This window comes from Callorhinus ursinus, unplaced genomic scaffold (assembly GCF_003265705.2).
Source record: "Callorhinus ursinus isolate GAN/ISIS: 27379988/994484 unplaced genomic scaffold, GSC_fseal_2.0 scaffold82, whole genome shotgun sequence".
NCBI classification, from domain to species: Eukaryota; Metazoa; Chordata; class Mammalia; order Carnivora; family Otariidae; genus Callorhinus; species Callorhinus ursinus.
Window position 1 is genome coordinate 2,199,071 of NW_027397144.1, and position 27,911 is coordinate 2,226,981.

The following is a 27,911-nucleotide window of genomic DNA, read 5'->3' on the forward strand; positions in this document are numbered from 1 at the left end:
CCATCCATCCATCCATCCATCCATCCACCCATCCATCCATCCATCCATCCACCCATCCATCCATCCATCCACCCATCTATCCATCCCATCCATTCATCCAATCATTTGATTATCATCCCTTTGTCCATTCATATTATCTGTTATCCATTATACGTCTATTTTTAAAAATTAATAGAGTTTATTTTTTAAAGTATTTTAGATTTACTGAAAAATTGACTGGAAAGTACATTGAGTTCCCACATACCCCCTTTCCTCACAGTTGCCTCTACTCTTTACATGTTGTGTTTGGGTGGCACATTTGTTATAATTGAACCAATATGGATACATGATTATTAACTGAAGTCCCTATAGTAGGGTTCACTCTTTGCCTTGCACATTTATTTTCATCTATCCATCTTTTTATATATCTAGCCATTTAGTCACCCAACCATTTATTCACCCACCTACTCACCACTCATCCATCCATCAATACCTATGTATCTATTTATTAATCCATCATCCACCCATCTATTTACTATCATATTTTTATTCCTCCATCCACAACTCTATTCTAGCAGCCTCTCATCCTATCTGGCTATCTCCTTCCGTTCGTCCACAATTTGTCCATCAGTTTATACATCCATCTACTTAATATCCGTCCATCCAGCCACCAATGTACTTTTTTTCCATCGGTTTATCCACCCATCGATGCTTATATTCACCCAAATATTAATTCATCTATTGCCCCAAACACACATACTGTGGTTATTAGGACACACATGGTCTCATGGAGCCACACTATGCTGCCCCCAAACCTTTAGTCAACCACCCATTCACTCAACAGATGTCCCCTCATGGTTTTCCTCATGCCACATTGCCGCTGATGGCACAGCTGGGACCCAGATGGACACACCTCTGCCTTGTGGAGGTTACATTCTGGTCTGTGTAGCCAGACAATAAACAAGCCAAAGGAGAGCAGGTGATTTCATGTATGAGGATGGCATCAAGGACCGTAAGGGAGAGGAATCCCAAGTACAACATCTCTTAAGTGAGAAGGTGTCTGGATTTGGAGGAGCAGTGAGGAGGCCAATAAAGCTGGAGCAAAGTGAGCAAGCCAGAGGGAGAGTAGGGGGAGATGAGGATGGAGAGGTGCTGGGGCTGAGCACGCAGAGCTTAGCAGAGCTCCGAATGGCATTGGATTTCACTCCAGTGCAACAGACATCAGCTATAAGGAAGGTTTTAAGCAGAGCTGATAGGATCTGATTTATATTTTGAGAATATCCATTTAGCTGCTGCAGTGAGGGCAGAAGCAAAGAGACCAAGATGGAGGTGACAGCACACGTTTAAGGTCATGTGCCTTCTGAGTGTGGCCCAGCCCCAGAGTGTCATTTGGAAGACAATCCAGCTTGCTTCTCATCATAAGTTTGTGTCAGGATTACCTAGGGTGGTGGCCAAATGCAGATTCCTGAGCCCCACTCTCAGGGAGTCAGTCTGATTTGTGAGTTTCTGACGCTGAGCTAAATTTGGCTCAAGAAGAAAGGAAAGGAAGGAAGGAAGGAAGGAAGGAAGGGAGAGAGAGAGAAAGAAAAGAAAGAAAGAAAGAAAGAAAGAAAGAAAGAAAGAAAGAAAGAAAGAAAGAAAGAAAGAAAGAAAGGACGAAAGAAAGAAAAAGAGAAAAGGAAAGAAAGAAAGAAGTTGTGATTAAAAAAATAATGTCGCCTTCAGGAATGGTTGTGTCTGGGTGCTCAAACTATGTCACTAGGAATCTCTTCATCTCTTGACTCTACTCTTGCATGTGTGGACTTCCCTCTAGACAGGCCCTGTCATCCAGCTGATCACAGTTTACATCCTATGAGTTCAGCAATCTTTGTGAAAATAGAAGGGGAAGTCTGAGGGCTGATTCACTGAAGCGACTGGGTTACATGCTGACCCAGCCGCTGCACCTGGAAGAAAATCTGGCCCTTGAAAGAGAGTTTAGGAGTGGATCTTAGGAGACCAAAATACGAATGCCCTCTGCAGCAAACCTGGTAGGGGCCAGGAATCTACATTTTAAGGCCCCAGACCCTCAAGATTCAGACTCCGGGAGATCAAGGGCCACGCTCCCAGGCTTTAATCCTGACCAGATCTCATCTCCACCATCAACTCCCTGCATGACCCAACCTCTGAGTCTCAATCCCCTCCTGTGTGACCCTGGCTGATTAGACTCACTTGGGAGGATGGCTAAAAGGAGAGAAGACTGGTAGAGGGCACTCCCCATGGGACCTGGGGAGGGGAGGCCCCTCTCTGAGCCTCAGTTGTCCTTGGCTGTGCAATGGGAGCCGTGTGAGGTGAGGACTTGGTGGCTGGTGAGTGCTCAGCTCTGGGCCGAGGGTGCCTCCCTCTTCACGTGGGCCAACTCCTTCCCCCACAGGGGGGGACTGCGCCACCCTGCTGAAGAACATCGGGGCGCTGCCCGTGGAGATGGCCCGCATGTACTTCGCAGAGACAGTGCTGGCACTGGAGTATCTGCACAACTATGGCATTGTGCACCGGGACCTCAAGCCTGACAAGTGAGCCTCTCCTATCACTTCATTCCTGCCCCTCAGGCAGCCCTGGCCTGAAAGGACCAGGAGTGAAGTGGACGCGGGCCTCACTTCTGAGACCCCCGTCCCCCAACACACACACTCATTGCAGCCTACTCATCACCTCTATGGGGCACATCAAGCTCACGGATTTTGGCCTCTCCAAGATGGGGCTTATGAGCCTCACCACCAACCTGTATGAAGGCCACATTGAGAAGGACGCCCGGGAATTCCTGGACAAACAGGTGTGTGTGCGGTCGTGGGGGTCACCGTGGGTGGAGTGACCCGACAGAACTGTGGGGCCCAGGGCCTGGTGGGGGACTTGGCTCTCCCTCGAGGCCCCTCCTGCGGCCCCGGGCGCAGGCTGACGGCCTGCCCCCAGGTGTGTGGGACCCCAGAGTACATCGCACCCGAGGTCATCCTGCGCCAGGGATACGGCAAGCCGGTGGACTGGTGGGCCATGGGCATCATTCTCTATGAGTTCCTGGTGGGCTGCGTACCCTTCTTTGGTGATACGCCCGAAGAACTGTTTGGACAGGTCATCAGCGGTGCGTGCCTCTGTGGGGGGGCAGGTGGGGGCACGGGGACATGGGCCCACCCAAGGTTTTGTAGGCCCCAAAAGCGACCCCCAGCCCTGCCTTTTCTGTAGATGACATCCTGTGGCCGGAGGGGGATGAGGCCCTGCCCACCGACGCCCAGCTCCTGATATCCAGCCTCCTGCAGACCAACCCCCTGGTCCGGCTAGGGGCAGGTAAGGGGTCTGCTTTTCAGAGAAACTAAGGACTGGGGGCCATTGCCAGAGAGTAGGACTCCAAGTCCAAGTGGTCCGGGGCTATCTGCGGGGCTGGCCTTCAGCGGTCCCTGGAACCCCCTCCCCTCCTCCCTCCACCACTCCCTCCCCAGGTGGTGCCTTTGAAGTGAAGCAGCACAGTTTCTTTCGAGACCTGGACTGGACAGGACTGCTGAGGCAGAAGGCCGAGTTCATCCCCCACCTGGAGTCCGAGGATGACACCAGCTACTTCGACAGTGAGCAGGGACAGGGGGAGGGATCCGGTGAGATCGGGCCCTCGGTTAGGCCTAGGCTGGGACCAGAGCTGAGCAGGAGACCTCCCAGCCCTAGCCGGATGAGAGGGCCGAGGTTGTGGTGGGGGCGTGGATGGCTCGGAGGCGTGGCCTGGCATCGAGTGCCCTAGGTGGGATCTGGAGGTGTGGCTTTTCTGGAGCCTCCGAGAGTGGGGTGGGGACCCAGCCTGGGGGAGGGGCCTGAATCTGACCCGAGAATAGGGCAGGGGCCTGGCAGGGGCGTGGCCGAGCCTGCGGGGCCCGGCTGGAACGAAGATCCGGTTCCGGTGGGGGTTTGATCTGAGGCGTGGACCCTTGCCTGCGGTTATGGCCCACCCCCCAATCCTCAGCCCGCTCAGACAGGTATCATCACGTGAACTCCTATGACGAGGATGACACCACCGAAGAGGAGCCTGTGGAAATACGCCAGTTCTCGTCTTGCTCGCCGCGCTTCAGCAAGGTGGGCCAAGGCTGGGCTAGGGGTGGGGTGAGACCCGGGGGGGCGGGGCCTGGGTGGAGGCGGGTCTTTGCTTCCCCCAAACGACCGGTTGAGGAGGCGAAGGGTTGTGGGTCCGCAGTGGGGCAGGGCTGAGGAGACAGGAGAGCAGGGTCCCAGGCCCGAGGTCTCAAGCCGGGGAATTACTGAAGGGGTAAGAGATCTGGGAGTGATAAGGCCTGCGGGGGAGGCAGCCTGCGGGTCTTGGGACTGGCCTGTGGCACTGAGTGGAATCTGACGGGAACCTGGACAGATGTGGAAAGCAGGCCCACGGGTGGGGCGGGGCTAGTTCTGGACGGGGCGGGGTCGGGACCTGGGGCTGGACGGAAAGAGCAGCGAGGGGGGGCCCGGGGCAAGGCTGAGCAAGATCTCGCTTTGAGGAACGGCGTGTAAGGGGGTTCAGGGCCTAGCCGAGGCGAGAGTAGACATAATTGGGTGAAGCCTGGGGAGGTGGGGCACGAAGGAGAGCATATTCTTGAGGGCATGGGCGGGGCAGGGCCTAACTTTGTGGAGTGGGGCCTGAGTTGAAGAATTGTAGGTGGTTGGGGTACCTCTCAGAATTAGGCGGGACCCGGCCTTGGGGGGTGGAGCGTAGTGTGGGCTGGTCCAGTAGCGGGAAGCGGATTGGTTCGGGAGTGAAGGCGGGAACTGGGGCCGGGCTTGCCTCCCACACCACCCGCCCGCCCGTTCAGGTGTATAGCAGCATGGAGCAACTGTCGCAGCACGACCCCAAGACCCCGGTAGCGGCAGCGGGGGCCAGCAAGCGGGAGCCGAGCGCCAAGGGCCCAGAGGAGAAGGCGGCCGGCAAGCGGGAGGGCCTGGGAGGCCTGACCCTGCGCGAGAAGACCTGGAGAGGGGGCTCCCCGGAGATGTGAGCAGGGACAGGACTGGGTTTGGGGGCGGGGTCCAGGGGGGCGTGTCTCTTCTGACCACTACCTCTTCGTGCAGCAAACGTTTCTCGGCTTCGGAGGCCAGCTTCCTGGAGGGGGAGGCCAGTCCCCCGCTGGGCGCGCGCCGCCGTTTCTCTGCGCTGCTGGAGCCCAGCCGCTTCAGCGCCCCCCAAGAGGACGAGGATGAGGGCCGGTTGCGCAGGCCTCCCCGACCCAGCTCTGACCCCCCGGGCTCGCTGGATGCGCGGGCCCTGAAAGAGGCAGCTCAAGGGGATGGCACCCCCAGCGCTGGGGACCCCGAGGCCAGTGAGTGCCCCCTCCTGCCGCCTCCCCTAATTACGCAGTGGCCATATAGTGAACATTTCAGTGAGCGTGGTGCTGTTTATGCAAGAGCTCAGCCACTCTTCACACTGCAGCCTGGGGATTCTCATCAACATGGGGAACACCCCATATTCCATGCTCAGTCAACAAATGTATTTGAGCACTCCTCTGTATCAGGAGCTGTGCTAGATGGATATGTTACCTGCTTTCGTGAAACTCACAAGTAAGAGAGAGAAGCAGGAAGAGCATTTCAGGCAGAGGGAACAGGATACAGCAAGCCCGTGGCCTTGGTCTGACCCCTATCCCACTTGCTCTGTTGCAGCTGACCGCCCACGCCCAGGTGACCTCTGTCCAGCCTCGAAGGATGGGGACTCATCCGGCCCGAGGGCCACCAATGACCTGGTTCTGCGCCGGGCGCGGCACCAACAACTGTCAGGAGACCCCGCAGTAGAGAAGAGACCTTCTCGAACTGGAGGCAAAGTCATCAAGTCAGCTTCTGCCACTGCTTTGTCTGTCATGATTCCTGCAGGTGACGCCGGGCTCCACGTAGCGGGGGAGGGGCTGTCTCCATGTGTGCCCGGATAGGCCAATGAGAACACTGTATTTTCCCTGTCCACAATGATTGGCTCTGGGATGGACCAATGAGAACCCTGGGACTTTGACTTGGGAGGAATGAGGAGCAGCTACAGGGAGAGATGTATCTTGTTGGTCCCAATCTCTGATTGTGATTCTTTGTCTGCAGTGGACCCCCATGGAAGCTCACCGCTGGCCAGTCCCATGTCCCCAAGATCTCTCTCCTCTAACCCATCCTCACGGGACTCCTCACCCAGCCGGGACTACTCACCGGCTGTCAGTGGGCTCCGCTCCCCTATCACCATCCAACGCTCTGGCAAGAAGTACGGCTTCACACTGCGTGCCATTCGGGTCTACATGGGTGACTCGGATGTCTACAGTGTCCATCACATTGTCTGGGTGAGCACACGTGCTTGGCGTCTATGTCCGGAGGTGGGGCGTGGGTGGAGGGGAAAGAAGGCCCTCCAGGGATGAGGGATAGCTCAAACTGTAGAACCAGGACCTGGATAAGAGTCCTGTGTGACCTGTGCTCTCACTTTCCTTTCTGAGCCTCAGTTTCTTCATTTGTAAAATGGGGAGAATGATTACTGTTTCATTAGGTGTTATGAAGATTGCTGTGCATGCAGAGTTAGGCGTCTGGCACAGAAGCTCAGAGAGCTTTCTTTGTTACCAATCCTGTGACTCTACCCCTGTGGGGTGTCTTGTCCCCAGCACGTGGAAGAGGGAGGCCCAGCCCAGGAGGCCGGGCTTTGTGCTGGTGACCTCATCACCCACGTGAACGGGGAGCCTGTGCATGGCATGGTGCATCCTGAGGTCGTTGAGCTGATCCTTAAGGTGAGTGCAAGGGAAGGAGCCCCGTGCGGGGAGGGCCAGGGAGGGTTGAGAGATCCTGGGGAACTGGAGCTGCCTGAGCAGCCTCCAGCAGGGCATTGCTCCCTCTTTCTTCCCCTAGAGTGGCAATAAGGTAGCGGTGACTACAACGCCCTTCGAAAATACCTCCATTCGCATTGGCCCCGCACGGCGCAGCAGCTACAAAGCCAAAATGGCGAGGAGGAACAAGCGGCCCTCTGCCAAGGAGGGTCAGGAGAGGTGAGTGGGGCCAAGTGCAGTTGGCAGGCCTATAAACGGCAGGCTGAGGGAACGATTGTGGTTTTGTGTTGTTGTTGTTTGAGCAATGCGCGGGGCTGAGGCGGGAAGTGGTGAGGACCTGAGAAGGGACGTGCCCAGGAAAAGTGGCCGGCCGGGCCATGGAACAAAAACAAGAGGACAGAGTGAGAAGGGCTGGGAGAGTGCGAGAAGCCAGGCAAGGAAGCTGTGCCAGGTTTCTAGGCTGGGAGAAAAACCTTGTGGGAGGTGTCTTGGGAGGTGGGCGGGGCCAGCACTTGTCCATTAGAGAGGGTGCTGTCCGGGAGCTGGTCCTGACCTGTTGGATATATTTAGACGGCTGGGAGGGCTAGGAGAAGGGATTTCTATGTGAAATGAGCCCGCTAGGCAAGACTGGGCCAACTGAAATAATTTCTTCCCTTAGAGGTAGGAGGAGCTAGGAGAGGTGGGTGGGGAGAGGAGACTGTTGTGTTTAGATCAGACGGTTTTGGCGTTTTGGCCTGGACAAGTCGTTGAGTGGGGGCTCTGAATGAGAGGAGCCAGACGAAACTGAGTCAGGTGAATTTCTTCCCGCCCTGTTAGATGGGTGGCAACTGGAGAGGGAGGGGCTAGAGAGGCGGGCGGGGCCGGGAAAAGTTGGTTCGGTGTGGATGGGTGTTCTCGCTTGGGCTGGGAGCCGCCAGAGAGGAATGGGGGCCTGAGATGGGGAGGAGCCAAATAGGACCGGAGTTAGGAAAAGTTCTTTCGGTTTTGATAGGTAGGTGGCAGCTGGAGAGGGAGGGGCCAGGAGGGGTGAGCGGTCCCCAGGGGCGGAAGTGCGGCCCTAAAGTGGAAGAAGCCAGGCGTTCTGGAACTTGGTGAAGGGTAGGTGGCCCCCTCTTTGTCCCCCAGCAAGAAGCGCAGCTCCCTCTTCCGCAAGATCACAAAGCAGTCAAACCTGCTGCACACTAGCCGCTCGCTGTCGTCGCTGAACCGGTCGCTGTCGTCCAGCGACAGCCTCCCGGGCTCGCCCACGCACGGGCTGCCCGCACGCTCGCCTACCCACAGCTACCGCTCCACGCCCGACTCCGCCTACCTAGGTACGCTCTGCGCCTGCGCGCGGCGGGCCGAGCGGCGCAGGGTGGCGGGGCTGTGCCCTGGCTGTGCCCCCAGCGCGCAACAGCCCCTCTCGCCCACCCGCAGGCGCCTCCTCCCAGAGCAGCTCGCCGGCCTCGAGCACGCCCAACTCGCCAGCGTCGTCGGCGTCGCACCACATCCGGCCCAGCACGCTGCACGGCCTGTCGCCGAAATTGCACCGCCAGTACCGCTCTGCGCGCTGCAAGTCGGCCGGCAACATCCCGCTGTCGCCACTGGCACACACGCCGTCCCCGACACAGGCGTCGCCGCCGCCGCTGCCGGGCCACACGGTGGGCAGCTCCCACACGACGCAGAGCTTCCCTGCGAAGCTGCACTCGTCCCCGCCGGTGGTGCGCCCGCGCCCCAAGAGTGCCGAGCCCCCGCGCTCGCCGCTCCTCAAACGCGTGCAGTCTGCAGAGAAGCTGGGAGCCTCGCTGGGCGCCGACAAGAAGGGCGCGCTGCGCAAACACAGCCTCGAGGTGGGCCACCCAGATTTCCGCAAGGACTTCCACGGCGAGCTGGCGCTGCATAGCCTCGCCGAGTCTGACGGCGAGACGCCCCCCATCGAGGGTCCTGGCACACCTAGGCAGGTCGCCGTCCGTCGCCTGGGCCGCCAAGAGTCGCCCCTGAGCTTGGGCGCGGACCCGCTGCTGCCCGAGGGCGCCCCCAGGCCGCCGGCGTCCAGTAAGGAGAAGGAGTCTCCGGGTGGTGCCGAGGCCTGCACCCCACCCCGTGTGACGACCCCCGGGGGCCGGACGCTGGACGCCAGCGGCACACGGCACCAGAGCGTGCAGACAGAGGATGGAGCAGGTGGGGTGGCCAGGGCTGTGGCAAAGGCCGCACTGAGCCCAGTGCAGGAACACGAGACCGGCAGGCGCAGCAGCTCGGGTGAGGCAGGCACACCCCCGGTGCCAATTGTCGTAGAGCCTGTGCGTCCTGGGGCCAAGGCTGGCACGCCCCAGCTTCCTGGTGCAGACTCCAAAGGGTTGCAGGAATCCACCTCCCTGGCGCCTCCCGCACCTGAGGTCCCCCGGGGTCGGGAGTGCTGGGTGCTAGAGGTGGTGGAGGAGCGGACCACGCTGAGCGGGCCTCGCTCCAAGCCCACCTCCCCCAAACTCTCTCCAGAACCCCAAACCCCCTCCCCAGCCCCCACAAAGAATGCACCCAGCAGTGCAGGGCCCCCAGTCCTACCCACTTCCCTCTTGGTCCCAGCCACCAAGCCTGAGGTGGGGCTGACCTCCCGGTGCCCTGCTGAAGCTGTACCCCCAGCGGGCCTGACCAAAAAAGGTGCACCCTGCCCCACGCCTCCAGGCCCGTAGCCGATGGGGCCGCTGGTCCTGCTCTGTACAGCCACCTGTATACATATGTACACATATAAATAAAGTGTGTCTGTGCTGTGTGAGCTTTCTGGGGCTCACCCCACCTCCCCTGGCGGGGCAAGACATTGTGTTTCTGCCCCCTTGCCTGTGTGCGTCTTGAGGTCTGATTACCAACCAGAAGGGAGGTGAGTCTTGGGTGGACCCTTCCTTGTGGTCCCACTTTGGGTCTCATTTATACACCAGCTGTCCCCAGACCGTCAGGGAGAGAAGAAGGGCTGTAATGTTGTCTGGAGTCCCAGTGTCCACTTGAAGAAAAAAGGTTAGCAGCCCCATCATCCACCAATTTCCTTTTATTTCTCAACAGTCCTGAATCAGGTATTGTGATTCTCATTTTGCAGATGAGTAGACTGAGTCACAAGTTAAGGCACATCATTAAGGTCACACAATTAGGCATTAAACTGGGGTTCAAGCTGAAGTCCCAGCTGGCTTCTGAGCCTTAGCTCTTACATGCTCTGCTGGGCTTCATGGAGAGAAGGTTCTGTTCTCCCCACAGGGCTTCCAGGCCTTCACCAGAGGCTGGAAGGCCTTCCAGAGGGCTGGTAGCTGGGCACATAATGTGCCCCCACCCCGCTGCTCCTCTCTGAGGTTCCGATTCATGTCACCCACACAGACCCAGGGCCCTTCTGGGGCTACACACCACTTGGAGTGGTCTTCTGTGGCACTGAAGGCTGGTCCAGCTGGCTCAGGGAAAGCTATCTGGGTCACGTCCAGCACATGCTGGTCCCTGGAGCAGTTGGAGGGTAGGATGCCATGAGAGTTTTGCCAGAATTGGACCTGCAAGTTACTGCCAAGGGCTTCTGCCAACCAGCCAGAGTACAGGTCTGTGGAGGATGGAAAAAGGGCATGGACAGGGTCAGGGTCACTGCTGGGGCCCCCTTCCCTTTCTGAGCTCAGTTTCCTCAGTTGTCAATTCCTGGAAACATAGGGAATGACAAACATTAAAACTAATAGCCCTTACCAAATGCTTTACATGCATCATTTCATTCATAGCAATCCTTTAAAGTAGATAATCGGTGTCCCCATTTCTCAGACGGGTTAAACTGAGGCTCTGGTTGAACCACACATCACATAGCCAGAAACCAGTATGTGAACCCAAGTCAGTTATCTACCTCTCATTTGCTTGTGGCTCTCAAAGAGTCCTAGTCCTTATTCCTGACCTGCCCTTAGCCATGGACATACCAGGCACCCCCTCTGCCGAAAAAAAGCTTTGCAACCCTTAGTCTCAGGACTCACCATCTCCAAATTTTCCAAATTTGGCAAAGCTCTGGAATGTGTCCCCTGCCTTGGATGTGAGTGTTACACTGCTGTTCCAGGGGCCGTGGAGAACATGGTGGCCCTTGACCACATCCTCCAGGTAGGGGACTTTCTGAGCGAAGGCCACGTCTAGCTTGTGGTCATACACTAGGGGGTAGGTGTAAGTCAGCTGTCTGCCTGGAGAGCAAGGGTGGAGAAAATGAAGGACTGTTCCACATTCTGGCCTGGGAATCAGGGATTCACTTTGCCTCCCTGTCCACACTCACCAATCTTCCAGAACTGCGTGAGGGGAAAAGACACACAGAGCAGGGTCTGCCCATAGGTTTGGGCGTTAAAAGGCCAGCTGTATGCAGCAGAGGAGGTGGGTGGAGGGAACCGTGGAACACTGTGGACCAGCCAGAAGCCCCCTTCTTGGTCCAGGAGCAGCACGCCTGAACCAGAAGACAGGGATCAGAAGGACTGCTCAAGGCATCCCAACAAGCACGTATGCCACCAGGAACACCCTCCATTTGCCGGGGGCCTGGAGAAGGTGTGGGCAGTGTTGACACCACTGCTGAGCTCAGTTTCTGCAGCTGTCAATTCTCATAGTCAAAAACAAAAACAATATTAATATAATGAGGAAGCAGATGTCCAGAGTCTGACAGAGCACCCCCCCCCACCACCACCCCATCCCTGGGCAGGGCAGGGGTTAGCTGGGGAAAATGCATAGGAAAACCAGAGCCCTTCCCCAGCCCCAATCCGGGACTCACCCTTTGTGTGCCCCCGACTGGACAAGTCCTGAGCCCCACTGGGTTTAGGTGGCTGGTCATTGTATAGCAGGAAGGCGAGCTGGGGGGAGATGGATGGGGCAACTTTAAATTTCCCTCCAGGCTGGGCCCTAGCGTCTCATCCCAGGTTCAGCCCAGGCCCCCCTTCACCTGGCTGGCATTCTGGTACAGCGGCAGCAGGCTGCGGCCCACTGCCCCCGCCGAGCTGTTGATGGACCCCGCGCCGTCGCGCCAGCCCCCTGAGTCTTTATCCATGTACTTGTATCGCAGTCCGCTCTGCGCCGCTTTCCCGGGCCCGCTCTGGGCTGGCAGCTTGTAGACCACGAACCTCGAAGTTGAGGAATGGGAGAAATGGAGGGAGGGGAAGAGAGGGAACCCTGGCTTCACCCAGTTGCCGTGCACCCCCCCAGGCCGACCCCGGGGGATGGTCGGCGCCTGCGCACTCACCAGTCCACAGGCTGCCCCGAGTCCCCGTAGCAGGTCAGGGTCCTTACAGGGACCCACAGCAGCGCGGCCAGGAGCATCGGGTTCAGCGTGGCCATGGCGCTTGGGTCCAGGAATCTGTGTTGGGGCCCGGGACGCCAGGTCACAAGCTGGGCCGGGCCGGTCCCTAGCCGACTTTCACTTCCCCAGACAGGCGTGGGAACCCCAGCCGGAACCTCACGAGGATGGAGACTGCCCGCGAGACAGAGAAGCTGAGATTTGAAAGTCAGTTCGGGGCCCTCCGGGGGCGGGGCTTCCTTTCTGACGGTCACTCCCCTCGGGCACCACCTCGCGCTTCCGGCGGACTCAACTCTTGATATACTCCACCCGCCCGTCCGGCTCAGGCCACGCCCCCTATGACCCTCTCCCGCCTCCGACTCCTTTCCTGGCCAATCATAGCTCACATCCCTCCGCTAGGCCCCGCCTCCGTCTCGTTCTGTGGCTAGTCTCAAAACTGCTCTCTTCCGCTAGCACCCCGCTGCTCTGGCTCCTGGGTCAAACGCAGATTTGGATTTTTTTCCTTTCCTGTCTTAACAACCTGAAGTCTAACTCTTGTGAACTTTGCTCTTTTAAGGGGCGCTTGTGCTCCTGATCCTCCCCCTTTTTATTCCACATGTTTTCCTGGGGCCTCCTGAGATAGCTATTCAAGGGAATATTTTGGATCGGGTCACGGTGGAGGGTGATGGGGCCAGGCTGAGGGCTGGGGACCCAGGGAGACGGTCCCAGTGAATGTACCTGGGGTTCAAGGCAGGAGACAAGGACAATTTAGGCTAAACTGGGGGTGTGACCGGGAGGGGCGGCAAAGCCTTCAGTGCCAAGAGGGGTCGCTGAAGTTTACATGAGGGTGTGAAGGTGTGTATGGCCCCCCAATCTCACCCCGAGAGTAAAGCTTCCTCCCATCTTCCAGCACCCAAAACCCACAAAGTCAGGCCAACGCTGAACCTTTATCTGCGAGGGGCATTAGTACAGGACCCGTTATAACCATTCACAGCAGATCCAGCCACTATGCAGAGCTTCATTAGTCAAGGTGTGAAACCCCCCTTCTAGGCCCAGGGTCTTTGGGAAGCCTCACCCCACAACCACTCCCACTGCCCAGGGCCTCTTGTAAGCTGGTCTGAGGGTCCAGCTCTCTGAGGGTCTGTCTCTCTGTCCGAAAGGTCTGAGTGTCCCACAGAGTCCGTTTATTTGGAGGTCTCTCTCTCTTGCTGTATCTGTGTAGCTCTGTGGCTGAGGACGCGTGGGAGCTTGGGTTGGAGGTTCCCCCAGTCTGTCTATGGGCCAGTCCTTGATCTTTGGGTGGATCTGTGGGGCCGCGAATCCAGGAGAGGGTCCGTCCGAGGGAAAACCACCCTGTGTGGATCTGCTGTTGTTCCATCCCCAATCCCCTGGAAGGGTCCAAGTGTTGGGGCAGGGCTCAAAGATGACGCTTCATGTGCAAGGCCAGGTGATCGGAGCGTGAAAAAGCGCGCGGGCAGAGCTGGCAGCGGAAGGGGCGCTGTCCAGTGTGCTTCCGGTAGTGGCGGGTCAGTTCGTCCGAGCGCGCGAACCTCCAGCCACAGCCGTCCCACGTGCAGGCGTAGGGCTTCTCCCCTGGGGGATGGGTGGGGGACGAGGAAGCCTTGAGCGCCACTGTCCGCCCCACCCCTCCCCCGTCTGCCTCTGCATCTATCTGGTCGCACTCCTTTGCTCACCCCTGGTCCGTACTGGGGTGAGGCAAGTGAGGCGCCCCAGCACGCAAAATGTAGGGAGGCGCTCACTCTCAGGGGAAGGTCCTGATTCTGCACCCACGTCCTGCCTCTGCGACCTCGACCCCTCTGTACCTGCATTTGGCACCAAACCCGTTCTCATTTCCTGGACCCAAGTCGTGTCCCCTACCCCACTGGCTTCATTTCCTGTTCCCTATTACCCTGCCCCGGAGTCCTAAAGCCATCCCCACCTTCGTCCTTTGGCTTGGCTCCCTGTGTTCCAGCCCCTCCCTGGGGACCCTCCAGCAGCCGCCTAATTCTGCCCCCCCCCCCCCCCGCCCCTCCCCCGGCCTTGACCCTTGGGCCTCGAAATCCAGGCCCTGTCCCCGGTGATTGTTCTCTCCCCAGGCTACTCCTGGCCTCTCCCCCCATGCGTCTCTGCACAGGAAGGTACACGTGGCCCTGTGGGGATTCCTACTAAATTTAGGCTTCACCCTTCCTCCTCTCCCCAGCCTCTATTCCACAGCCCCGCCCCGTCTTAGGATCCCTGGGACCCGGCTTTCTCCTCCGATGCCCACCCTCCTTTCTAGTCCCTCTACGGTCCTGGACCTGCCTCGGCTTCTGGGCTCCGGAAACTGACTCTGGCCCTGCCTCTCCTCCTCAGTGCGGCCACGCCCCCTACAGTCTGGCTCCGCCTCCCCGGCAAGCAACCCAAGCTTTATACTCCTGGCCGCTAACCCCCGCTCTCCGTTGGCCCCACACCTGAACCCTCTGTCTTTGACCCCGCCCCTGGCATTCCAAGCTTGCCCCCTCTCCGCAGTCCCTCCTCTAGCCCGCCCCCTTTGTCACTTGCCAGGCTTTCTGCTCTCTGGCCCTTCTCCTGCCCAGGTCTTAGCCGTCTGTTCCCTGAGACGCTCCTCAGGTTCCCCAGGTTGTCTCCGTGCCCCTACCCTGCTCCCGGGGTCCCAGGCCGGCTCCCAGCTCCCTCTGCCCTGCTCGTGGCTCCGAAATTCTGCTTTAGCTCCGCCACTTGCTCGGGTTTTCCAGCTCCCCAGCCATTCTCTGGTCCTGAGGCCCATCCTCCAGCCGCGCGCCCCACTCCCTCACCTGTGTGCGTGCGCAGATGAGCCTTTAGGTGTGAGCTCTTGGTGTAGCTCTTCCCACAGCCCGGGTGCGTGCATGTGTGCGCCGCCTGCCTCTTGCGCGCCCACGATCGCCGACTGCGTTTGGATGGCGCCGCGTCCGCGATCCCTCCTGGGTCTCCTGCGGTTCCCCGGAGTCCTGCACCCGCCGTCCCGGGTCCCAGACAACTCAAGAAAGAGGGGGGTGATGTGGGGCCGGGCGCAGGCACCGGGAGCCCGCGGAAGAGCTGGAAGTGCCCTTGGTACTGCGGCACCGGGTACAGCGCTGGGTACCCGGACAGCAGCCCGTAGGGGGCGCCTGGCGCCGTGGGCACTGAAAGCCCGGTCCTCGAGAAGTAGCTGCCGGAGGAGCCCGCACCTGGCCCGGGGTACACCGGCTGCAGCGGCAGTGCCTTGGGCTCGGGGGCTGGGCCCAGGGCTGAGCCCGCGAAGGCGTCCGGGGCCGGGGCTCTTGGGGCCGGGCGTGCCCAGCCCGGGTGCTCCTCGGGACCCAAGAGCCCAGCCAGCCCCGGGCCGCCCACATACGGGCTGGGAGTCTCGGGTGGCGGCGGCGGCAGCAGGGGCGGCGGCGGGAACTGCACCCCGGAGCACTCGCCTGGCGCCACAGCGCAGGTTTGGGGCGCGCCGCCCGGCTCTGAGCACGAGAAATTGGTGAGAAGGAGATCCAGATCCCAGGCAGTGGCCGAGTCCCTCTCGCCGTCCTCGTCCTCCCTGGGCGTGTCCTGCAACTCCGGCCTCACGTGGAGGGGCAGCCCGGTGGGATCAGGGCGACCGAGACCCAAGTCCTGCACCTCCTCAGAGCGCCACCACTGGGGAGGGAGCCGGTAGCGTGAGGCTTCGGTGGACACCAGGGTACCCTGCCCAGAGACGGAAGGGGCTGGATGCCCTAATGGGGGCAGGCTGGCCAGAGGCTCTGGAAAGGGGTCTTGGTTGCTTGTCTGTCATATCAGTCTGTCCCCCTCCCTTACACTGCACACTCCCTCCAGCCCCTCCAAGTCCGGGGACCAGAGGTCGATGGGTCTGGCTGGAGACCCAAGATAAGACTGACATTATCTGGAGCCACACTCAGGCACGGGGGAAGGGGGGGGGGAAGAGCTAGGCATGGAAGGCTGGGTGGGGGGCAGCCTTGCCTCAGTTTCCTCCAGGCTCTCCCTCTCCTTCCCTGTCCCCCCAAAAATTAATTCCCAAGATTAAATTCCTGCATTTGCTGTTTCCCCCTGATATCTGGGGTTGTCTTACTGTGGACTGCTGCAGTGTTCAGCTTTGAACCTCAGGTTCTTTTTTCTTTTCTTTCTTTCCTTTTTCCTTTTTTCTTTTTTCAAAGTAAGCTCTATGCCCAACATGGGGCTTGAACTCACGACCCTAAGATCAAGAGTTGCATGTTCTACCTACTGAGCCAGCCAGGTGCCCCTCCAAGCCTCAGTCTTATATGACAAGAATAGGTCCTTAGACCAAGTTCAGACTCCTGGCCTGGGCTGAGGACCCCCAGCCTTGGGTAAGATGCAGAGCAAGATGCAGACTAGACACCCCCCCCAAGCTCTAACCACAGCCCAGGACCCCAGCCAGCCCACTTACACCCCACCTGGCCCCACCTTGAGAAAGTCCTCCTGTGTGTCCGGGAAGGGGCCCAAGGTGGTCAGCGTGCTGATGGAGGGCAAGGCGGTCTCAGCTGCAGCCATGGCCGGCTGGTGCCCACCCTGGGCCTCAGGCCTCCTCTCCCTCCGTGGCCTCGTGGGCTCTGAGACACCAATGGCCCCTTGGAGGGCTCCTCTCTGCCCTCAGCTGATTGGCTGCAGCCCCTGATAAGAGGCAGGCAAGGCGGGGGTCACTGTTTCTGGGGAAGAGACCTCATCTCAGCCTGCTTAAGGGCTGGGCCTTAAGGACTGACCCCATATAAAAAGCCAAGTCAGAGGTTCAGGGGCTGGGGGCTCAGAGGTTGAGGGTTCAGGTGTTGGTAAAGCGAGGCACTGAGTCCCCACAAAAGGAGAGACTTGGTGCCCTACTCTTAGTTATCTTCCTGTAGAAGGGGTAACAGACAGAATGGGGATCCCGAGAAGGGGCTTTGAGACACCCTTTCCTGTGACCGGGGCCCTGTAGCTCTCCCCCTCCCCAATAAACAGCAGCGACCGTGCTGATGGCGGGACTTGGCATGAAGTCCCTGCCAAGCCAAGCATTATCAGACACCCCAGATGTTGGAGCCTGCTATCAGGTGGGAGCCCAGAACAGCCGAAGCTCTGTTCCCGATGAGTGGGAGGGTTGGGGGCTGGGGCTTCTCGTTGGGTTGGTTTGAAATTGCCTGGATTGTGAGTTCGCAGGGCCTGAGCCCAGTGCCAGGAGGACCCCCTCCCAATCAGCCACCAGCTGTCGACCATGGACCCTCTGCGGGGTGCTGTGTGGAGTTGGGCTGTGTTGTGGGGGGGAGGCTGCTGTGACCACAGTTGCTCCGGTGTGATGGGGCCGGCGGGGGGGGGGGGGGGACCCCCTCTGCGGGGTGAAATGGGACGGTCGGATCATCAGGCCACAGGAAGTACCTGAGGATGTACAGGAGACCCTCAGCAACCCCTGCTCTAGGACTGGCTGCTCTTTGATTGCTGCCCCACATGGGGGGGGCAGGGTGGGGATCCAAGCTTCTACACCAGGGACCTCCACTGTTGTGCCCTGGGAACCTGGGTGGATGCTACGGACACATCATAGACACCTAGTTCACGGTCATATCCACACACAATAGGCAGTTACATAGTGACACAGATTCCTGGTCCCTCAGTCACACAGACCATATAGTCCCTGCACATGGAATTGTGCGTCTGCATATCATGTAGACAATGCACAGACACCCAATTCCCAGGCACAAAAACACAGCTATACGCTGCATTGGTTACACAATGATATGGTCACACAATCTCTCAGACATAGAATTCATAATCCCACAGACAGTTACCGCCACAATCACACACTGTTCCAGAAACACACAGGAACGCACAACCACTCACAAACACACGATGATGTAGTAATGCACACAGCTATACATCAGACACAGCCATGCATGGCACCATATAAAACCTACCACCTTACATATTCAGGCCCCCTGTCACGGTCACAGTTTGTAAGTGGTCACACAATTGCACAGCTACCAATGCCCAACCATAGGGGGCACGGCCAGTCAAAGACAGACAATCCTGCCAACACAGAATCTAACACTCTGATAGTGAAAAGCGCACAACCTTGCCCAGATGTAGACACATTACCACAGACCCACAATCAGAGTTGGTGCATCACAAACGCATCGCACAAAAAGGCAAAATATTATCATGTGCCACAAAGGGAGGGGGAAGCAAGTAATATAAAAGCCAGCTCAATGCACCCACTAAGATGGACATGTAGAGAGAAATTGGAACCCCGTAAACTGCTGGTGGGAATGGAAAATGCAGCTACTGTGGAAAAGTCTGGTGATTCTTCCAAAAGTTAAACAATCCAAAAGTTGGAGAAGAGTTACCATATGACCCAGCAATTCCTCTCCTAGGTATATATCCCAAAGAATTGAAAACAGGTAGTCAGGGACGCCTGGGTGGCTCAGTTGGTGAAGCATCTGCCTTTGCCTTGGGTCATGATCTCTGGGTCCTGGGATTAAGCCCCGCATCGGGCTCCTTGCTCAGTGGGGAGCCTGCTTCTCCCTCTGCCTGTCACTCCCCTGGCTTGTGCTCTCTCTGATAAATAAATAGATAAAATCTTTAAAAAAAAAGAACAGACATAAAGATAAGTGGCTGCCAGGGGCAGGGGGAGGAGGAATGGGGAGTGGCTGCTAATGGGTACAAGGTCTCCTTTTGGAGTGATGGAAATGTTCTGGAATTAGATAGAGGTGGTGGTTGCACAACATCGTGAATGTGCTAAATTCCAGTGAATTGTTCACTTTAAAATGGTTCATTTATGGGGGCACCTGGGTGGCTCAGTTGTTGAGTGTCTGCCTTTGGCTCGGGTCACGATCCCAGGGTCCTGGGATCGAGCCCCACATCGGACTCCTGCTTGGCGGCAGGCCTGCTTTTCCCTCCTCAATTCCCCCTGCTTATGTTCCCTCTCTCGCTGTCTCTCTCTCTGTCAAATAAATAAATAAAATCTTTAAAAAAATGGTTCATTTATGTTATGTGAATTTGGCCTCAATAAAATAAAACGGCTGGAATTAGTGGGTTCCTGGAGAAGAAAGCAGAGTCTCTCTTGGGGAGAGATCGCCTTGGTTTGGGATGAGGCACTAAACAGGCCTGTGTGGCTCTAAAATGGGAGGCAAGAAGAGCGGGGGGGAATTTGGCTGGAAGCATTTGTGCTCTAGGAGCCTGTGGCCAGGAGGGATGATGACTTCCCAGTGTGGCAAGGCCTGAAACTTAGTTTGGGTTTCCTGGTGTGGATACTGACATCACCCTCTGACACCCACACCAGCTTCAGGGTAGGGAGCTTTGGGAAAGGAAGGGGGCGGGGGAGAGAGGCCACTGGCTGCAGAAAGGAGGTGACCAGAAGAATGAGAGCCATGCAGAATCAGGGACATCTCAGGGTGGTGATGGAATCCCTACTGTGTGAGGAGGAGGGCTCAAACTGTTTCATATGGATGTTAAGGGCAAGAAGGGCCCAGAAAGTGGGAGAGTCTAGGGACACCCAGGTTCCAGGCACTTGGGGACAGGCAGGCCCGTGATCACATTCAGAACACAATCCCACTGTTACTCCCAGCACACTCATTCAGAGATGGTATGTGAGGTAGAACATGATATACACACAATTAGCTAGAATGTCGATGTGGGGAGATGTGCTCCTGGTGGGCAGGAAGGGGCCTGGCCTGGGAACCAGGCTCTGCATTTGGCCCATGGTAACCTTGAGCAAGATCATTCTGCTTTCTGGGCCTTACTTTCCCCACCTGGGAAAAGGCCATGTCATGCTAGATATGTGCCTTTTAGATACAGCGATGGTCAAGCACAGTGCACCCAGATTCAAATGCACATCACACAAATGCTCATCAAAGTGACTAGGTGAGCACAGCCACTCACTCAGGCATATACTCATATCGCACTCACAGTCCTGTCCAAGTGCACACAGACCAAATCACACTGACACATGGAGGTAGACAACCACACAGACATACACACAAATATCCAGTCATGTTGTCACAAAAATAATAGCCACACCTAGAGAGAAAACCATCACAACACAGAATCATTCATACAGACATACGATCGCACGGAATACCATTACACAAGCTTACAACTACACAGACAAGAAACCACAAAGACATTCAGGCACATAGCCACAGCCAGTGACAATGGCACACAACCGCCCACAGACAATCGCCCCACAACGTCGTAGGCACACCCACATACAGATACATAGTCAGTCCCGCACAATCACAGACCTAGATGCAGGAAGCAACAGCGCACGGTAATCACTACAAGTCACACACACCGTCGCCCAGGGCTACGTGTGCTTCCTGGGACGGGCTGGCAGCTAGGTTGGGCTGAGATCGCCCACTGGAGCCCGCCTCTCCCCCTGCTCCCCACAGCAGCCTTTAGAGGCGGCATCAAGGTCTGCCCTCCAGGCTCCCAGGACTCATTTTTCTTGTGCCTCAGTTTCCTCATTTAACTCCAAAATTCCTCCGTACACGGCCCCTGCAACTGACCAATCAAGCGTGGGCCAAGCCCCCTCCTAGGGCCAATCAGGACAGGAGCACAGCAGGCCAATTGGCTTGGCGCACTCACCTTCCGCCCCTTTCCTGTTCTGCTTCTTAAAGCCTCTAATATGCCTTCGCCTCGGCTCTCACGTCTCCACAGGCAAGGCTGCCGTGGCCCTTTTAAAAAGCAGAGCCGCGGAGGAGCCGGGTCTTAGCACACACCAATGAGAAGCCCCATTCGGCATCCGCCCCTCCCACCCCCTCCAGAGGTCAAAAGTCTTACTGTGGCCTGTACCGTGAGCCGGGAAGCGCTAGTTAAGCACCCGCGAGAGGGGCGAGAGGGGCGAGAGGGGCGAGAGGGCCGAGAGGGGCGAGAGGGGCGAGAGGGCCGAGAGGCGCCAGGGCCCAGGCCCGCCGGTGGGAGCCATTCCGCTCTGACGCCCCTCCTCCTCCAGGTTGGCCGTGGTTGCTCCGCTTGCCCGCCCGCTGCCCAGATGGCCCTGAGAAAGGTCTCGGAGCGGCTGTTGAGCCGTGGACCAGGCCTGAGCTTCCTGCGCGGGTGGGGCTCGGCGGCGGCGCAAACTGGTCAGTGTCGGGTCGGGGGCAGGGTGGGGAGGGTGGAACTGGAGGCTCGGGGGACTTTTCCGGAGTGACTTTTCCGTCCTGTGTTTGCAGAAAAGGGCGGGAAGACACAGAAAGGAGCGACTAAGTGTAAGGATCCCTCCTTGCGCCAGGCGTCTGCGGCCCTTGTCCAACTGTCTGCCCAGGGTGGGCTCTGTCCCAGAATCCGAGGGCTGCCCTGGAGGGGAGGCAGGGCGTGGCCAGGGCCAGAGGTAGAGTTTCCCGGAGAAATGCCGTCTTGCCAGTGCTTTTTACTGCCCACATCCACCAGGAGCCAGTTGGGAGTCGCGGAGTGGGGCTGAGGATTCCAGGAGAGGAGGGTGCGGTGGTCGGGTGGGCTGGGCCGAGTCAAGCCCCCTCCCACTCTCTGCTCTCTGTCCCAGCCTCGCGTCCTGAATTTGACTGGAGAGACCCGCTGGTGCTGGAGGGGCAGCTGACAGCGGATGAGATCCTCATCAGGGACACCTTCCGCACCTATTGCCAGGAGCGCCTCATGCCCCGAATCCTGCTGGCCAATCGCAACGAAGGTGCTCCGGCGGGCGGGTGGGCACCCTCCACTATGCACAACAGCTCTCCCTGCTTTAGCTGGGTCCTGGGCCCCCTCTGTCCCTGGGATTGGGGCTCCAGTGGGCTAGGGCTGGGCCTGAGTTTGGGCATCTGTCTTTTCCAGTTTTTCACCGGGAGATCATCTCAGAAATGGGGGAGCTTGGTGTGCTGGGCCCCACCGTCAAAGGTAGGGACAGATTTATCTCCACACTCTGCAGTCCCCACTGTGTCCTGGAAAGCCCCTTCTTATCCCTGAGCCTGAGTTTCCCAGTCTGCAAAGTGAGGCTGTTAGTTATCCCTCCATCTGAAAGTAGCTGTGAGGAAAAATGAATAAACCTTCAAACTAGGGCCAGCTTGGTGCCCCCTCCTTGGGCACCCCTATATAGCTCTGTCTCTTGGGGCCCAGTAATCACACTGGTCCCAGCTGGGCAGGACTTTTCTCCCATTGCCCTATCTTCCCTCCACCTCCCCCCCGACCAGGGTATGGCTGTGCTGGAGTCTCGTCTGTGGCCTATGGGCTCCTAGCCCGAGAGCTGGAGCGGGTGGATAGTGGCTACAGGTCAGCAATGAGTGTCCAGTCTTCCCTTGTCATGCACCCCATCTACGCCTATGGCAGCAAGGAGCAGCAGCAGAAGTACCTGCCCCGGCTGGGTGAGCAGTTGCCTGTAGAGCCTGGTGGAAGGAAGACCGCCTCAGTGATCTAGAACTTAGGAATGGGACTGTCCCCAGAGCCTGCCTTCTGTCCCTACCTCAAGGATAGCCCCAATGGCCACCCAAATCCCCTGCCAGACCGTGGGCCTCACCCCTACATCTGATCCTGACTGACCCCTCCCAGGTCTCTCTTGACTGTGCCCACTTCTTACCACTATCATCTCCCTCCTGATTTGCTGTGTTCCCCCATCCCAGCCCAAAGTTTAAAGTCTTAATTTCTTGACTGGGTCCACAAGGCCCCTCATGAGTAGGCAGGCCTCTGACCATTCCACCTCATCTCTGGCTATTCTCTTGACTGCTCCTCCTCAGCCAGACTCAGCTACTTGGCGTTCTCCAAATGTACCACTGTGCCTTTGCACATCTGTACCCTCACAGGAACCACTCTTCTCCACCCTTCCTCCTCCTGCTTAACTCCTTTTCACTGCCTTCAAGACAGATTATCTCTTTCCTGACTCCTGTGGGGCCCCTCCCCATCATGGCATTGTTACTGTGGCCGGGGGGAGGGGTGTCCCCACACACCACCACCACCTGAGAGTGCCATGGGGACAGAGTTGGGTCTGCCTTTGGCCTGGCTTGACGGGGAGGCTGACAATTAACATTTGAAGAGGTGAGTGGGGGACAGGCAGACCTGTGACCCTGTCTTGTCCCTGCAGCCAAGGGGGAGCTCCTGGGCTGCTTTGGGCTCACAGAGCCCAACCATGGGAGTGACCCTGGCAGCATGGAGACCAGAGCCCGCCACAACCCATCCAACAGGAGCTACACCCTCAATGGGACCAAGACCTGGTGAGGGGTCTGGGCGTCTCAGGCAGGTGGGCAGGGGCAGGAGGGAGGCGGCCAGACTCTCAACTGCCCATCCCTCCCCCCAGGATCACCAATTCACCTGTGGCTGACCTGTTTGTCGTATGGGCTCGGTGTGAAGACAGCTGCATTCGGGGCTTCCTGCTGGAGAAGGGGATGCGGGGCCTCTCAGCCCCCAAGATTGAGGGCAAGTTCTCCCTGCGGGCCTCGTCCACAGGCATGATCGTCATGGACAATGTGGAGGTGCCGGAGGAGAATGTGCTGCCTGATGTATCTGGTCTGGCGGTGAGCAGCGGCCACCTTGGGAACTGGTATCAGGTCACCTGCTGGTTCAACTTCCTTGGGCAGGCCCCATGCTGGGGACCCAGCTGTGGACCAGACACAGTCCCTGTGCTTGCAGAGCCCACACACAAGTGATTCTGAGAGCTTCTGCCTGGCTCACTGATGTTTGGAAATTGCCCCTTTGGGGTGACTATTTTCCTTATACTGGCTCTGCCAAGGACACATACAGGCTGAACCAGTTTAATCCTTTGATACACGTGCATCTTTCTGTCTCCTTACATCATTCCCTAGATCTGAGCATCCAACCCAGATCCCGGGCTGGGTAGAATTGTGTGTGCATGAGCTTTGGTGCCAGGACCTTGTGTGATTGAAATGGCTGCCCTGAATCCCTCGGTTTATAGTGACTGCACATCTGAGGAGGGGGCTTCCCCCTAAGTTAGTTCTGCCCAGGGCTTCTCAGCTCCTGGGTGGGCCTGAGGCCTCTTTCTTGACCCTACAGGGGCCCTTCGGCTGCCTGAACAATGCCCGGTTTGGCATTGCCTGGGGCGTGCTCGGAGCTGCTGAATTCTGTTTGCACACGGCCCGGCAGTACACCCTGGATAGGTGTGTGGGGCTGCCATGAGATCTCTTGGGAGGTGTGGGGGGCACGGGCTCCATCCCTTACCCTACCTCCTCCCCTGCCTACCAGACTTAAGTTCCCCACTCAGTGAAATGGCCTGGGAAGTCCTAGAGCAGTGAGGGGTTGACTGCTCGGTGACATTGGTGATACTGAGCAGTGACAGGGCCAGGGTGAACTCAGTGAGGACTTGAGGCGGCCTGGGAAGGCTTCCTGGACTTGGGGGGGGGGTGAACATGTCCACACTTACCCTGAACTTGCCCACTTAGGATCCAGTTTGGCGCCCCACTGGCCAGGAACCAGCTGATTCAGAAGAAGCTGGCAGATATGCTCACTGAGATCGCGCTGGGCCTTCACGCTTGCCTGCAGCTTGGACGCTTGAAGGATCAAGACAAGTAGGGGCTGTGTGTTGGGGGAGCAGGGGGTAGGCAGCAAGGAGGGGACCCTGTGTCCCTCCTGGACGTGGTGGTGGCTGGCCCTGGGGAGAAAGGTCTTTCGTGCCTGGTGGCCCCTGGGGACCCGTCCCTTTCCCTCTTGGCCTTGATGGGACAGGACTGCCTGCCTATCCCTCACTGGGAGCTCAGTGTCTGCTGCTGTGACTATAACTTGGGGAATTTTCTCCCCTGGCTGGGTTTGCCCAGGGCTTAGGGATGCCTCAGGTCAGTTGTGATCCCATACTTGTGTGACGTTTCTCTGCTACTCCCAGGGCCACTCCGGAAATGGTCTCCCTGCTGAAGAGGAATAACTGTGGGAAGGCCCTGGATATCGCCCGCCAGGCCCGAGACATACTAGGGGGGAATGGGATTTCTGATGAGTATCACGTGATCCGGCATGCCATGAACCTGGAGGCTGTGAACACCTATGAAGGTAGGGGCTGGGTCTCTGGGGGGAGGAGTGTCACAGTGGCCTCAGCTGTCTAGAGAAGGGAGGGGACAGCACGCCTGAGTCCTGCTCCCAGCTGTCATCACTAGCAGTGTGACCTGGGGCAAGTTCCACCCGTGTTCTTCATCTGGAGTGGCTCACACAGGGACTGGGGAAGTGAAATGCTCTCAGCCCTTTCCCCCATGGTGATTGGGAGGAGGGGTGCTCCCCAGATTGCTTTACTATCTCCTCGGACACCCCAGAGTGGGGCACAATGCCTAGTGAGCTGGTGGGTGCCAGGGAGCAAAAGTGCAGCTACACACAGGAATCACGACTCCATTTATATTAAGAGAAAAAAGATAAATCATTGTCAGGCTGTGGCGTCTGCCCCTGGCGACTGGTTGTAACTTGCATGGGGCCCAAAACACTTTCCTCATGGGAAAACAAACATGGAAAAAGACAATTAAAAAAAAAAAAAGTACAATCTCGTGTGAGCCAGGCAGAAATAGGGAGCGATGTAAAGGGGTACAAGTGCTCATCTTGGGGAGAAAGTGGGACCATGTCAGGCCTGAAGGGAAGTGTAGCAACCTGGGCAGAGACAGTGAAATAGCTTCTGTGTGCTATTCTGGATGGGACATTCCAGAAACAGCAAGAGGGAGGGCTGGGGTTGGGGGGATCCTACTGGTGTGGGAATGACCCTGAGGGCAAGCAGAGGGGGGGCCTTCAGGGAGTTTTATGCAGGGGAGGGATGGGGTCAGATGTGCACTTTGGGAAGTAAACATAATTATTTTGCTCCATAAAAGGGAGGTAGTAATCTCGTCCACCCCGTTAAACTGAGGAAGAGCAAAGGAGAGCGCTGAAGCTTGTAAAAATGTTACCCAGACTTGAGAGTGTGGGATGTGGGGTGGCGGCTTTAGGATGGGGGAGATCAGCTGGGACAAGCAATTTATCTGATGTTTGCTTTCCCATCCCTTCTGTAGGTAAGAAAGGGCCTGACATATTTCCACAGAGCTCATCAGCTTTCTCAGCCTCTGTGGGAAAGAAGCGTGAACGGGTTGAAAATCAAACGTTTAACCAACTGTGCAGGGTCGGGTGGGGTGAATCGGCCAAGTGTGGGGAGCACCAAAGCTGGGCCCATTGCCAGGGCTGGACTTGAAGTTTTGGGTCTAGCACAAGGATTCTAGGGGTATTTTTTTTTTTTTTTTTTTGCCAAGATGCATTACGGAACTGTGAAAAACAATTTTCTCGGCATGGCCCAAATGGTGGCCTCTTAGCTTTCTCTTGGTGGCTGTCACCAAGAGGGGACTCTCTCCCGGTAGCTCTCAGCATTCGCCATCTTTGTGGGCCTGTTCTTCTTCCAAAGTAGTAGCCTAGGGGGAGGAGGGACATGAAGATTGACTTTAAAGGGAGGTTGCGAGCTCTTCAGACTCCAAACCAACTCTGTATTTATCTCGTCCAGGCACTCATGACATTCATGCTCTGATCCTTGGAAGGGCAATCACAGGGATCCAGGCGTTCACGGCCAGCAAGTGAACATACTTCACCCAGGAGCCCAGATGGTCTCCAGCTCCTTCCCAGGGAAACGCTGTGCTCTGAGCTTACTCAGGGAGGTGGCAGATGGAGCCAATTTTTATAGTGGGAAGTGAGAGACACTGATTCTTAATTATCAAAATTTTCCCTTTGAAGTCATTCAAATGTGTTCCTTAAAAAGATGGGACTCTCTGTACCAAGTTTCTCAACCCACTTTTAACCGTGGACGGGGATGGATTCCACTTATCTTGGAACAGAAGCTTCTCTTGACAGGGGAGCAGGAAGACGGAAGGAGAGTGACATGGAAGCAACCTCTGGTGTCTGACTGAGCAAATCCCCCACACACCAAGAGTTCACTGTGTGCCCTCTGACCCTCCCATCTTGAGGGTAAGTGCCTTCTGCTGGATGTTGGAGCAGAATGAGAGTGAAAGAGAGAATAATAAAGTCTGCATATCTGACCCCAAGGTGTGGGCCACTTTTAATTGTAACCACCCACAAAGTCATTTCAGTCACAGGAAAAATGTGGTGACTGTGAGGTGACTGGGTATGTGGTAGGGATTTCCCCCTTAAGTGGTGTGGCCTGTGTCAGAGTCTTTGGCTCTGCTGTAATAACCCTGGATAGGCACTGACCAGGGCTTAGGGCTGTAGACACTGTCCTTTCTGTCACCACAGAGCTGACCACACAGTGGTGGGAAATAACAACTGTCTAGCTTCTTAGCTCAGACACACTGCCTCAGAGGGAGCCAGGGGCCACAGGTGAGGTGGCAAGAGCATCAAGGGTTTTGCAGTGATAGTGGCCCCTGTGGGGTTTAGGGCTGGGCGCGGTGCTAACGTCCTTGGTTTGTGTTGACATTTACTTTCGTCTTAGCCTTTCTCAGGTGGCACCCACATGCATGTGTTTAGTCATACCTCAGGCTGGATGCACAGGTCTTTGTACACGGTCTCCACGGTGTGGCACACTTGTTTGAGCTCTGTTTCCAAATTGCTGATCTTTGTCATTTTCTGGGTGAACTCTTGGAGCTTGTCCTGAATGATCTTGTTATGGTGATTATAAATCTGATACATCCTCTCCTCTAGCTTTTCTGTCAGGTCTGAAACCTTTTAAAAAATAAAGCATGCTTTTAGAAAATCAAACAAGAGGCATCACAAGACATTTGTTTTAAGTGGCTTGCTAAGATTTCTGCAATTTATTTTATTTTTAAAGATTTTATTTATTTATTTGACAGACAGAAACACAGCGAGAGAGGGAACACAAGCAGGGGGAGTGAGAGAGGGAGAAGCAGGCTCCCCACCGAGCAGGGAGCCCGATGTGGGGCTCGATCCCAGGACCCTGGGGTCATAACCTGAGCCGAAGGCAGACGCCTAACGACTGAGCCACCCAGGCGTCCCTGCAATTTATTTTATAAAAATGGTAAAGGGGCGCCTGGGTGGCTCAGATGGTTAAGCGTCTGCCTTCGGCTCAGGTCATGATCCCAGGACCCTGGGATCAT

The 27,911-nt window shown here is 57.1% G+C and overlaps 5 protein-coding genes across 15 annotated transcripts in view; 2 read left to right on the forward strand and 3 right to left on the reverse strand.

The window, feature by feature from the left end:
* The window catches only part of MAST1 (microtubule associated serine/threonine kinase 1), a 39,417-nt gene extending 29,883 nt beyond the window's left edge, over positions 1 to 9,534 (forward strand). For all 3 annotated transcript variants that reach the window (XM_073887645.1, XM_073887644.1, XM_025863199.2), the window contains 14 exons: positions 2,390 to 2,528; positions 2,653 to 2,785; positions 2,923 to 3,088; positions 3,190 to 3,291; positions 3,444 to 3,566; positions 3,953 to 4,062; positions 4,791 to 4,969; positions 5,047 to 5,294; positions 5,632 to 5,838; positions 6,052 to 6,281; positions 6,594 to 6,716; positions 6,835 to 6,971; positions 7,878 to 8,065; positions 8,169 to 9,534. In XM_073887645.1, coding sequence (XP_073743746.1) covers positions 2,390 to 2,528; positions 2,653 to 2,785; positions 2,923 to 3,088; positions 3,190 to 3,291; positions 3,444 to 3,566; positions 3,953 to 4,062; positions 4,791 to 4,969; positions 5,047 to 5,294; positions 5,632 to 5,838; positions 6,052 to 6,281; positions 6,594 to 6,716; positions 6,835 to 6,971; positions 7,878 to 8,065; positions 8,169 to 9,421 — 3,338 coding nt within the window. In that variant the 3' untranslated portion in view covers positions 9,422 to 9,534. The remainder of the gene's footprint in view (positions 1 to 2,389; positions 2,529 to 2,652; positions 2,786 to 2,922; positions 3,089 to 3,189; positions 3,292 to 3,443; positions 3,567 to 3,952; positions 4,063 to 4,790; positions 4,970 to 5,046; positions 5,295 to 5,631; positions 5,839 to 6,051; positions 6,282 to 6,593; positions 6,717 to 6,834; positions 6,972 to 7,877; positions 8,066 to 8,168) is intronic.
* Positions 9,535 to 9,756: 222 nt separating this feature from the next.
* Positions 9,757 to 12,288, reverse strand: DNASE2 (deoxyribonuclease 2, lysosomal). Its single transcript, XM_025863203.2, has 6 exons — positions 11,950 to 12,288; positions 11,653 to 11,830; positions 11,485 to 11,563; positions 11,002 to 11,166; positions 10,715 to 10,912; positions 9,757 to 10,302 (listed from the first exon to the last, which is right to left on the reverse strand). Exons 1-6 carry the CDS (start codon positions 12,042 to 12,044, stop codon positions 9,944 to 9,946), a joined length of 1,074 nt encoding a protein of 357 aa, XP_025718988.1. The 5' UTR covers positions 12,045 to 12,288; the 3' UTR covers positions 9,757 to 9,943.
* Positions 12,289 to 12,980: 692 nt separating this feature from the next.
* KLF1 (KLF transcription factor 1) lies at positions 12,981 to 16,545 on the reverse strand. Its single transcript, XM_025863202.2, has 3 exons — positions 16,405 to 16,545; positions 14,778 to 15,621; positions 12,981 to 13,575 (listed from the first exon to the last, which is right to left on the reverse strand). Exons 1-3 carry the CDS (start codon positions 16,489 to 16,491, stop codon positions 13,400 to 13,402), a joined length of 1,107 nt encoding a protein of 368 aa, XP_025718987.1. The 5' UTR covers positions 16,492 to 16,545; the 3' UTR covers positions 12,981 to 13,399.
* A 4,207-nt stretch (positions 16,546 to 20,752) lies between these two features.
* GCDH (glutaryl-CoA dehydrogenase) overlaps positions 20,753 to 27,911 on the forward strand; it is a 17,879-nt gene continuing 10,720 nt past the window's right edge. Inside the window, exons 1-12 of one of the 6 annotated variants that reach the window (XR_003206194.2) lie at positions 20,758 to 21,041; positions 21,132 to 21,167; positions 21,461 to 21,604; positions 21,748 to 21,810; positions 22,104 to 22,274; positions 22,988 to 23,117; positions 23,201 to 23,417; positions 23,914 to 24,017; positions 24,300 to 24,425; positions 24,737 to 24,897; positions 26,351 to 26,808; positions 27,300 to 27,570. Coding sequence is in view for 4 of the 6 variants with exons in the window: in XM_073887615.1 (XP_073743716.1) it covers positions 20,951 to 21,041; positions 21,132 to 21,167; positions 21,461 to 21,604; positions 21,748 to 21,810; positions 22,104 to 22,274; positions 22,988 to 23,117; positions 23,201 to 23,417; positions 23,914 to 24,017; positions 24,300 to 24,425; positions 24,737 to 24,897; positions 25,872 to 26,047 (1,419 nt within the window). In the remaining 2 variants the exon portion in view is untranslated. Of the gene's footprint in view, positions 21,042 to 21,131; positions 21,168 to 21,460; positions 21,605 to 21,747; positions 21,811 to 22,103; positions 22,275 to 22,987; positions 23,118 to 23,200; positions 23,418 to 23,913; positions 24,018 to 24,299; positions 24,426 to 24,736; positions 24,898 to 25,871; positions 26,048 to 26,350; positions 26,880 to 27,299; positions 27,571 to 27,911 lie in introns of those variants that run through there. The other 5 variants (XM_073887615.1, XR_012376712.1, XM_025863200.2 and 2 more) reach the window with 5 other exon arrangements.
* Positions 26,124 to 27,911, reverse strand: part of SYCE2 (synaptonemal complex central element protein 2) — a 14,242-nt gene continuing 12,454 nt past the window's right edge. For all 4 annotated transcript variants that reach the window (XM_025863207.2, XM_025863205.2, XM_025863206.2 and 1 more), the window contains exons 4-5: positions 27,331 to 27,519; positions 26,124 to 26,261 (exon numbers count right to left, since the gene is read on the reverse strand). In XM_025863207.2, coding sequence (XP_025718992.1) covers positions 26,214 to 26,261; positions 27,331 to 27,519 — 237 coding nt within the window. In that variant the 3' untranslated portion in view covers positions 26,124 to 26,213. The remainder of the gene's footprint in view (positions 26,262 to 27,330; positions 27,520 to 27,911) is intronic.